The 11265-nt window shown below is 40.2% G+C and overlaps 1 protein-coding gene across 1 annotated transcript; it reads right to left on the bottom strand.

The window, feature by feature from the left end:
* Nucleotides 1-235: 235 nt before the first annotated feature.
* On the bottom strand, nt 236-10440 carry serpine2 (serpin peptidase inhibitor, clade E (nexin, plasminogen activator inhibitor type 1), member 2). The gene is made up of 9 exons (XM_037081497.1): nt 10180-10440; nt 8593-8867; nt 8201-8428; nt 7427-7624; nt 4184-4382; nt 3997-4094; nt 2167-2253; nt 1891-1974; nt 236-806 (listed from the first exon to the last, which is right to left on the bottom strand). Exons 2-9 carry the CDS (start codon nt 8852-8854, stop codon nt 769-771), a joined length of 1194 nt encoding a protein of 397 aa, XP_036937392.1. The 5' UTR covers nt 8855-8867; nt 10180-10440; the 3' UTR covers nt 236-768.
* Between the last annotated feature and the right edge of the window lie 825 nt (nt 10441-11265).

Here is an 11265-nt window from a genome sequence, read left to right on the forward strand (position 1 = left end):
AATAAACTCCTGCAACCCTCTACAATTTTAGTGGTTTAGACTGTACATCGATATTTTAATAGTTGCTGAATAAATAAGCCAGACATTTGAACAAATTGTTAAGAAGCACCATGACTTCTTTGCAGCATAATAAGTTATAATCAAACATAAAGCAATAGAATGTTAGATGTAGACAAACATCCCCTTGAAAAACATACTATTGAATACTGCTATGAAAATAAGGTAGATAAAATCCTTGATGTTATAAATATGTGTATTTATTTGCTCAAATATGAAGCAAGTATAATAACAGAAGACTTCCTCAGTGAGGGAAACAAGAAGCTGAATACATTGTGTTCAAGATGTCATGTACATCAACATAACTTAGGAGGGAAACTTAGAACAGACTGGAGTGATACGACTTGAAATGGAGAATTTTCAAACTGAAACAGTAACATGATAAACAAACTGATTATTATCCTAGTCCAGAGTTGAGGAAATACACAACTGACATTCAGAGTCTTTTAAAAATGTAATAAATTCAAAAAAGTGTACAAAAAAATTAAAACAGCTGGAAAATTTAGTCTGTTATGCATTACAGAAACAGGGCAACATAAAAAGCAATATTTAAAACAAATAACATATGTCCACACTGTACATAAGTCTACAGCAAAGTTTGTGTGAGTGAGTGTGTAGGTGTGTGTTCATGTGTGTGTGTTCATGCATGGCAGTGTAGAAGCATTTCCTGTGCTGGCCTGTGTACCAGGGGCTGAGCAGTGATGGTTGGGCTCAAGGCTGGTTGATCTGGCCCATGAAGAGAATCGTACCTAGAGACAGAGACAACTCATCATTCACAAGCACCACTTTTTTTTGGTCACCCGGTTTCACTAAGGCAGACTTAAGACTACAGGGCTTTTAAAATCTAACCAACTGTTGTATCCCACCCATGAGAAGAAATCTCCACAGATGTTCTTATCTCTTATTTCAAACCTGCACACGCCACAAGAAAAGAAAATAATGGTGCATCACACATTATAGGATGTCACCGAGATGATCAGAAGTAACACAGCAGTTCAAGTGATCCTTCTCATGTGATCTCCAAATGTATGCAAACTGAGACAACTTGCTTCAGTAATGTTAATACATAACAGTGAGAAATAAAGATGAAGATGAAATGAGTCTGGATGATAAACGGTTGGGAAGACTCAGTCAGAGTGGGCTGTCTATTCTTCACTGAGAACAAGAGGTGAGATTTTAACAGTTGGGTTTTATTATCTGCCAACAGTAGTATGGCGCTTACGTTAGCCTCACAGGCTATGGTTGTTTACCGATGGCTGGCAACACCGACACCTGCTCTGGAATATCTCCCTCATTGGCTAATGTGTAAAGTACTGACCTTAGAATATTCGCGGTCATCCAGATTTTTGAATTGAAGATATAAAACACGTTTAATACATACTGGGGTGGCCCCCAATGAGTTTGGATCAATTCAGGAGGTCTAAGACTGGATCTGTACCCCCTCACATAACAGATAATCTGGACGGGATGATCAAACTCTCTGCCCAGATTTCTCCTCTGTTGGACTGTTGGAAGCGGCAAATCAGCATTAAATCGGCCAGCTACTCCTGTAGTCTGAGCCCGGCTCAAGCCTAATCAGTGATTAAAGGTCCCAAATGCCAAACTGAGCACCACTAGTGGTCACAGTTCAGCACCAGCAAAAGGGAGTGTGACGTTTCTCTATGCTCAGGATGTCTTTACCCCGTTACATGTTCATATTGTATTTATGTAAATATAGCCAGTAGCTGTTCCCTAACGTCTAGTGAGGCTGAATGTTGTTTACTGGACCTTTAACTATAATTCCACCCACACAATTAAATTAGTGTAAGCCCTGATGGACATATCTGACTGTACCTGTTGGGTTATGTCTGATGAGGAAGAGGAAAGGTCTGTCGACTGTAACCCAAGGTGGAGAGGACCGAGCCAGCAAAATGGCAGCTAAAAACAAATGCAAGAATGTTGTAAAACCATGTCATAAATTATAGGAGCAGAGGTTACTGAATGTTATGAATGTACTAAAAAGTAAATGATTACTCCTTATTTAGAACATTTTCATCATCTTAAAACATACAGCTTTGTGTCTGGCTTCATATTTAAGTCCAAGATAAGGCTCACTGTACAAATACTTACTAGTGGCAGCTGCTGCTTTTGTTCCATCTTCATTCACCACAATTTTGGCTTTCTGGAGTGCCTTGGATACATACACAGGCTCAGCACCTGACAAAACAAAAAGTGTTTATTCTAGCTTTAGGAGCACAGATACTTCATCCTCTTTTCTGAACAATTTTCATACTGACCAGCAACTTCAGTCCCTTTTCACGATGGGTGTGAGTAACTGTGTGTAATAATATATAAGCATTATGAATAAAACTACACCAACGTTTGACGAGAAGTCCTTACAGAATAATTTCACCCACCAAGGAAAACTATTCATTTTCTGCTTATCCTCATATGAATGATAAGTCAGGTCATTTTAAAACAAGACTCCAATCTTACTTTAGTTGTTGAGGAAAATGCTATAAAGCTGTTTGTGAGTCTCCATTGGCATGGGGGAAGCAAATAATTAATGAATTTTCATTTTGTGATGAACTTTAAGGGCCCTGTATGGCTATGGTTCACCCAAAGAGCTGTTTTTACTCATCTAGACTCTGTGTACAGTGTTTAATTAACATCACAGGGTGAGACACATTTGCCTCCAGTCACAAATTGCCCTGCCTCCTTCGATTTGCAGAGATCAATATGATCCAGTGTCCAGCCAGCTGCTTTGAGGTGTGGGTGGGTATGACCTCATATTCAGGAAATATTGGTTGTGTTATAACTGCCAGTTAAATACAAGCAGCAGAGAAGAAGGGATGCTGTTGTGAACATTCTAGCAATGATAGCTCCTCCAGCTTATATGTACAACCCTATCCACACCATTTCATTCCCACCAGGCTAGTAAACTTTGTAGATTTTAGTCTGACAGTGCCATCACAGAGCTGTCACATCTATTAAAGTTAGACACCTTGGATTAAGAGGTGCAACAATTATCAATGTATTGATTAGATTGATAAATAACCAAAAAAAATAACCATTAGGCGCAGCCCTACTCCGATTTCTATTTTTCCTTATCGATACGTTGAGTTTGTTAAGTTGGTCTCCTCCAAATGAGCTCTGCTTCTAGAACATTTCTGTTCAAGACTCTTGGAGCTTTGGTGCTAACTCACAAACAGACCAACATTTCCATCGGTTTTGAGCAGAACCATTGTAATCAAATATGTTTTATCCACAGTGAGTGTTGCACAACTTCCAAATTGGACCCACACGAGGAAATTAAATCATGGTAACTGACAGTAGGTCTAAAGCACTTCTTATGTGTTTCTGTATCTTCTGTGGTGTCACATAGAGCTCACTAAGACATAACTGAGTGCGAGCATTATCAGCCGAGACAGCAACTAGGTTTTTAGGGCAAAGAGGAGATGTATTGTACCATAATAATAGTCTCAGGGAATGTTGCAGAGAGGCCACTTCACTAAATATACAGATTAATGCAGCTTCTACTGAGCTCTACTTTGCTTTTCTGAATAAACATTTAGTAAAAGTATAAAAGCATTAACTGATTGCTACATTGCAGATGACAGCCATAGAGGACAAATCCACACCTTTCACAGACCCTAGTTTATTTTTGTTCTATGAACACGCTTGTTCATGGTGCAAAGCTGCCACTTGATGGCAGTAGAGGACTTCACTTAGAGCTTCTCTGATTCAGAGGGAGGGTGAGGACAGGAAAGGGCACATAAGGGATCCTGTTTTTTCACACTGGACAGCAAGACACAATTCATACTACTAACTGGGTCTGGCACAATCTGCTAACAATGCTTTTCTATTTCCAAGCCTTCTTTGTATCCAAATAAATCTGTTGTACATACTCGTACACACTCTGCCACCTTTGGGTTTTGGACTGACTGTGGTTTCACTCACTGAGGTGTCTGAAGTCTGCCTTGCCCTCGCTGAACATGTCTGTTATTCCTAGTGCTGAAAGAGGGGCTTCCAAATCTACCTCGGCATCAGCAGTAAACCTACAGACATAAACATACACAGACACAATGTTACTGTCACATCCGATCAAGTCTTAGAGTAGACACAGTGGATTGCATGTTGGTCTTACCTGGGGATGAGCAGGCGGACTTTTCTCATGTGCATCAGTGTAGTCCAGCTCTGGACCGTGGCTGTGCTGATGTGTGGGACAACACGGGACAGAGGCGTATCCTCTTCAGAGGGCAGAACTATCAGCATGCTGATGGTGTTGCCGTGATAGGGCAGCTCAATCACCTTATACTTCAGTCCCTGAGGGGTGGTGGCCACACCTGGTGGAGATTAGGGGTGAATAGTTGCGAAGGTGAGGTCACAAATTATCTCTTTTCTTCCTAGATTGTTCTTCTGTTAACCAAGATGAGTCGACAGATGACTGACTGGGAACCAAGATACTTCCCTTTATTTTTTGTACATCTGACTAAAGAATACAATTCTGCAGAAATGCCTTGCTTTTTATCTTCTGTTCACACACATGCAAAACTTAAACCACTTCTGTTTTAGAAAGACTGCACAGCATTATTTCCACTTCCTGGTGATACAAGAATAATGATAGGAAATTAGAGGAACAAGTTATATATCAGACCGATAAAATATCAGCCCAACACTGCAAAAACTTCCTCTTATCGTCTATCACAGCATTACCAAACTCTGATGCAGTAGATAACTGTTTGCTCCTTGAAAGTTGGTTTGGAATCCACCAGTAAACATAAAAGACGGAGAAGAAGAAGAGAACAGGCGCATCCTGTTCAGCTCATTATATCAAACTTCTGTGGTCTGTTAGAGCCACATAGTGTAGACTAGAGAACCAAACATGTCGTCCACAGTGTGGCAGTTTTAGTGTAGTTTTAGAGGAAGACAACACGATTGCAACTTACATGTTCTGACAGGATTTATACAGGAGTGACATGCGTAACATAACGATTCTTAGGTTAGGAATAAATGTGTAATTACTGGTTCCATTCCATGACACACATCTGTAAAGCTATGCAATTAAATGTATTAATGCATTTACTTATTTCCTTGCACGAGGTGATTCACTCAATATTTGTGCAATTCCACATTTTTTGTGCTTTAATAAAGAAGTAAAATAGTTTTTGATGCTACGCAACTATTCATTTCGCCAGGATTTTCTGATAAAGAACTCTGAGTAAAACTGTTTTCTTTGTCACTATGATCTTGATTACGTCTTGATATTCTGAAATCTCCTTTAAAGGACTTCATAAATGCTTGGACAGGGTGACACAATCAAAAATATCAGTATATTTTTGAAAATAATTACCAGTCATGTTGATATAGTGACTAAGTGGGTAAAGCCAAGTATAAGAACAAATAGAACAGTATGTTAAGTCTAGAAAATGACATACATTTACTATAATGCAGCCTTTAAAACCAGGAAAAGACAACCATACCAAAATATAACAATATCTAGTGTCTGGGACTGCATGGTTCCCATGACATTTTAATTAACAGATTTCCATCTTCTACAGCAGGCACTTAATTTAAAAAAAAAAAATAAAAAGAAGACATTTATAGTTATCAACAGTATCAGAGTCATGTCACAAACATCCATTTCCATGTTTTATATGGCCATTAAACTAATCACAGAACACCGTGTTCTGAAGTCATTCAGCCAAGTATGTGTAAATCCCATTATATTCCTAAAACTAAGTGCATCAACCCATCCACAGTCAAGAGCACTCTCTTTATGACCTCAGAGTGGTTATTTGTCTGATTTGTTTGAATTAATCCAATCAACCAGGGAACACAGACTATGTACACTAAAGTCAACACACTGCAGAATACTGAAGGAAGACGCAGACATCTGTGCCTCACCACTGAACCTGGCCTTAGTTTGACTCGAGCACTGTATGAGAATCTATCCACAGCACTCTCCATGCTAACACAACTCTGACACTCGTCTAAAAATAGATGACTGACTGGTATATCATTTCATTTCACACAGGGCTAAATAATGTCCTACGGATGTGGCAGGTCTCAGCCTGTATTTCCTTGGTACAAACCCATGAATCATACAGTGGCATTGGCTGGGATTGCATCACAAAAACAAACAAAATTAAAAACAATATCATAAATCTTAAGTAAAGTGCAAACTTGATTTGGTGACAGTTAAGCCATACAGTGGTAACTCAAAGAAATGTATTTAAACTTAATGTTGAAATAAAAGAAAAGTTCACACAAAAATGAAAATTCAGTTAGTATCGATCACCTTAACTAGGATTCGTACTTCACAAAACATTTCTAGAGCTTCACAGCAAAACAATGCTACAGCATACTCCTCATCAACAGAAGTAGATGGGGACTTGTTTTAAAATGTTAAAATTAAAAAAGGCTCCTTACAGCTCAACCAGCATAATCCCAGTCTCCAGAAGCATTTACACAATTCACGTGAAGTCCCGGTCAAGCTTGTGTACCCACTTTAGATGAAGTGCATGCTAATGCTATTAGCTTAACAGCTACAGTAAAGATTTTGACATTAAAACAAAGACTGTAAAAAACATCTTTTCACATCAATTTTGGATCTCTGACCTTCAAGAGACTTGGATGATGCTGGGTAGAACCAATCTATATGCGAGTTCCCCCCCCCCCCATTTCACATTAAGCACCCATCAGAAATGTTTTGTGCAGTATATTGACTTTTTTTATTGGTTAACCAAACTCCAAATTAAAACTAAAACTTTTTTTATTAAAGAAAACAAAAAAAAAAAAAACTCAAAAAAATAAGTCAAGTACATCTGTAGTATGAAAGGATCAACGTTGACTTTTGGTTTCAAATGGGGCACAAACTCCAGTCTCCTGAGTCCAAATCCTGTGATTGACCCATTCATCCACCACATCCTCGTCCCTGTGCTGACTTTGTAGCTCTGTATACTGCGTAACCTAAGTTCCTAAATCCTGTGCTGAATCAAATGCAGTTTCGCAAATCAAGGATTTACAATCCAGCATAAATAATATGTCTGCAACAGATGACTAATAAATGAGCTGACAACAGATTGTTGCAAAAGTAGAAACAAAAAAAAACTGAAGGTATCCACAGACTCCTGTCACTGATAAAAAATGATCATCTTCTTATCTGGTCAATTCACTTTAACCAGTCTGAATCCAATACTGCAGCAATCTACAGCAGAGGCTTTAAACCTCTTGAAATGTCATTTGGTGCTAAAATGTAACAATGAGCAAGTCTGTGATATCAAAGCAAATGCATTGAAACTGTCATGCTGTTATAATTAGAAATATTCAAACATTTAGTCTGTTACAGCAAGCCATCAGTAGAAATATGCCACAAGTCACTGCTCACCAATGTTGAAGACGGATAGTTGGGACATCATTGGAACTTTATATACATTTCCATTGCCCCCATTGAAAGGCCTCATCTTGGTGTTCTCAGGTTGGAAGCGAGACTTCCATAAGCCTTTGAAGTAGATTGCATTGACTGCAACCAGGCGGGTCAAAGCCGGGTCCAGCATGTCTGCTTTGATCAAGCTGGGGATGTGACCTGGATTAATATAAAACACAGGAGCATTATTCAGTCACAAATGTTTGATAAAAACCATCATCTCTTTTTATATTCACTTCAGCATAGATGAGGAAATACTAATGTAGCATGATATAGAGACACTCGATTTGGCCACAATACAAAGTCGAGGCGTTGTACTTGAACTGCAATCATTAGTTGATTGGAAAAACAATAAGTGCTCAATAATTTCCGAGTAGGGTATGATTATGTTGCTGGAGCTATGGGTGGTACTAAAGTCAGAGATGTTAAAGAAAACTTCTCTCTATTTTGCCTGCACCCAGAGCCCACCACTCATTCGCAAATATACCATGTCAAAACAGCTCATTTTGTAAGCGCTCATCCATGGACACAAAGAGTACAGTCGTATCGAGGGAGAGAGCCCCCGCTCTGTATTATGTTATTGTTTGTTACCAGCTGGTCGCCTCACTGCTCTCCGTTCAAAGTGGATGAGTCAAAACAAGCACATACATGCCCACAGCTGTTGTTCACACCAGCCTTTGCAAGGGCTCTTGGAGATGTTTTAATGTTGTGTATACAGCTGCTATGTATACCTACCTTTGGTCTTATTGTTGACCCATTCGTTGATTTCATCTGCTGCCACATTGGGGTGGCTAAAGTCCAGGCTCTTGCTCTCACACTGGAAGTTGGCCTTGTTGGTGGCTACGAAAGCCTCCTCCATGGGGAAGCCCTGCTGGCTGAACATGGCGTTGGCAATTAGCACAAGGTCCTGGTTGGACTTAGCTGTCAAGGTCTTGTGCAGCTTCCTCAACATCTTGTATGGGCCTGTGCAGATCAAGTAAACTTTTAAATTTTTTTTTCTTCCAATTATTGCTTATGGTTTGAATGTGAAACAACATGCAGTGAGTTCGGTTCATGAGGAGAACTAATATACCAAATTCTCATAAACACTGACACGTCAGTCCTCTACAGCCAGAGGAACTGCTTACCATTTTTCTTGTAACGGAGACCACTGAGGATCTGCTTGCGGGTCTCTCCATGGGCTCCTGGTAGCAACATCCCAAGGATGGAAGCTACCCCGTGGGGTGAAAACACCACATTTTCTAGGGGCTTGGAGCGGACCACTTGCTGAAACACCTGTATGCCGAGATCAGAGCCCCGCTCACCGTAGGAGGGAGCCTGGGACAGCACACCCTCAAGGCCATACAGGGTCACCAGCGCCGACAGGCACAATAATGAGAGGTGCCTCATTTTATGCACACACCTTGTAAGAAGCACAGAACAGAACATTAGAGGCATTTTGTGAGATCCATGGCAGTCTCATCTAGTGAATTGTTCTCCAACAGACACAATGATTATTGGTATCACCTACTGTGCACCTCAACAATATTTCATCTTACCTATCATCTGACTAGCAACTGATTCATGAAAACATCAATCTACACCCATAGGCATTCCTTAAAAACTTGCGTCCATTTGACTCATCATAGCTAACCACAATCATCACGTGCATCTTAAGCAAGAGTTTACCCATGGTGCAAGCTTTGACTAACTCTTACTCATACTGTTTAAATACTGCAGCCTAACCCAGGCCAACCTACTGAAACTGGGCTTTTTTGTTTCCATTTCAATTTTTAGATCGACTGAAATAATTTGGGCCATTTTAGCAAAATGATTCAGCCTGCACCTCACTCACTGAAGGAGTATAAAAACGTAGCCAGCCAGAATTACTGCTGGCTTGCTTATTTCTTAGAGGGACACATTACATCAGTGTGATCATCTGTGAAGTCATCAGGCTTCAGGCTGTATCCACAGCTTCAGAGTGAATTGTGGGTTTCGGTTAGAGCCTTAGGTTTATTTGCTGATTGGCTCTGCAGTTAAATGCCTGACATTGTTCTCACAAACTTCTAAACGCTGTGAATCAGCGCAACACGCGGCCGAAATCCACACACAATTTAATTTTTTGAGCTTTTTTTCCCCCAATGTAACCGTCTTTTACTGGCAAAGTTCCAGGAAATCAAAATATCTTTAAAATACTGGTGGAGAATCTGAGTTTAGTGGATGTTTAATGTGATTTGAGGGGGCTCTTGATAACACTGAGCATTCATACGGATGACAAAAAGCCATCGCTGACCACCATGGCTTCACATTAAAACTGCACCCGGAGGGCAGGAAAAAAACAAAACAAAACCCACACACACACACACACACACACACACACACACACACACACACACACACACACACACACACACACACAAAAAAAAAAAAACAGCTCAACACTGTGAAGCGCACTTTTAGCTGGGACTATTGTAATGTCAGTCACGTTGACGTACATTTCAGTTTTCCATGGCACGTTTACATTACTTATTTGTGGCTAACGTAAGATGTCAAACTATCAATATACCAACTGCACACAAACTGGTATTTAAAAAGGAAGCAACAGGACCTTTGAGTGCTTAATAACGTTAACATGGCAGTGCTAAACGTTGTTAAGCTAGGTGTAACTTTTAGGCTGGTCCAGAACAGTTGTTTAATCTCCTGTGAAAGTGAAGTTAAAAAACGCCAGTCCTTACCTATCACGAGGTGACGAGATTCTGATGTGTCCCGCAGGTGAAACTGTTACCTCAGTCAGTCTGCTTTCCACTGTGGTCCCACCAAAAACAAAATGCGAAGGTACGTCCACAGTTTAACTGAAAAAAACGACAACAAAATAAATTCTTCTTTGCTCCAGTGAAAGTGAGAACTAATACTGACTCCCGTGTTGTTTCACAGAAGACTTTATTGCACTGAACTCCGCCTTCTAACAGACAGCCGAGCGTGGAGAGAGAGAAGCTCCGTTAGTCTCCAATTCAGAAAGCCGAAATATAAGCTTCCGGTTAGACTTCAAAATAAAATTACATTACGCCGTCCGTTAATACCGAAAAAATAGTTTTAACATCCTTTAAAAAAAACAAAAACACTATATGTTTATATTGTGAAACTGTGTCGTTGCTGTACTTAACCGAATTACCTCTGATAGTTTCCTAGGACGCCCAAAAAAACAACAATCGTGTTTTTGTCCGTGAAGCTACTTCCGGCACGGCTTGGCTCGCGTCGGCTACCTTGACGCAGCTAAAAACTAATAAGGTGTTTACAACAGGAAGTGACTGATGGGAATGTTTAGAAACATTCATGAGCAGTCATCTCAACATCTGTAACGTTCTGTCATCTCTGGAAAACTACTGTGAGGCTCCACTTGTCCTCGATGCATTCGTGTACCAGCACGATACAGCAGCAGCAGACTGGCAGATTTTGGCATACCTTGCCCAAAACTGACGCACATTCACAAAGGACACCCTGATGCTTCTCTATCGGATCAGGTGATATGGTTGGGTGGAGACACACAAACACACCTGAAAAAAAAAGGCTGAGGCTCAATTACATCCCTGCTGCAGCCAAGGACAGGGTTATTAGTAGGTGCATGGGGGGTTCAATTACAGGGGATTAAATGAGAGCGTATGGGCAATTATGACTAAATACATCCTAAATGTTTACCTTAACAAAGACAGGATTGTGGGAAGCGATGATGATATATCTTCCACATGTATATTTTGTGGACTCAACCTCGGCTTTAATAGATTGGTTTCACACAGCCTCTGCCTGGATAACCAAGTGGAGGC

Source organism: Acanthopagrus latus, chromosome 2, assembly GCF_904848185.1.
Source record: "Acanthopagrus latus isolate v.2019 chromosome 2, fAcaLat1.1, whole genome shotgun sequence".
Lineage (NCBI taxonomy): Eukaryota > Metazoa > Chordata > Actinopteri > Spariformes > Sparidae > Acanthopagrus > Acanthopagrus latus.

Bases quoted from the DNA above. Each gene is read 5' to 3' on its own strand.
- serpine2 (XM_037081497.1), bottom strand. From the start codon at position 8,854: ATGAGGCACCTCTCATTATTGTGCCTGTCGGCGCTGGTGACCCTGTAT. The intron at 2,254-3,996 runs GTGAGTGAAACC...TTGTTTTGTCAG, and splicing joins GGCAGACTTCAGACACCTCA to GTGCTGAGCCTGTGTATGTA. The intron at 807-1,890 runs GTACAGTCAGAT...CTCTGTCTCTAG, and splicing joins CATCAGACATAACCCAACAG to GTACGATTCTCTTCATGGGC.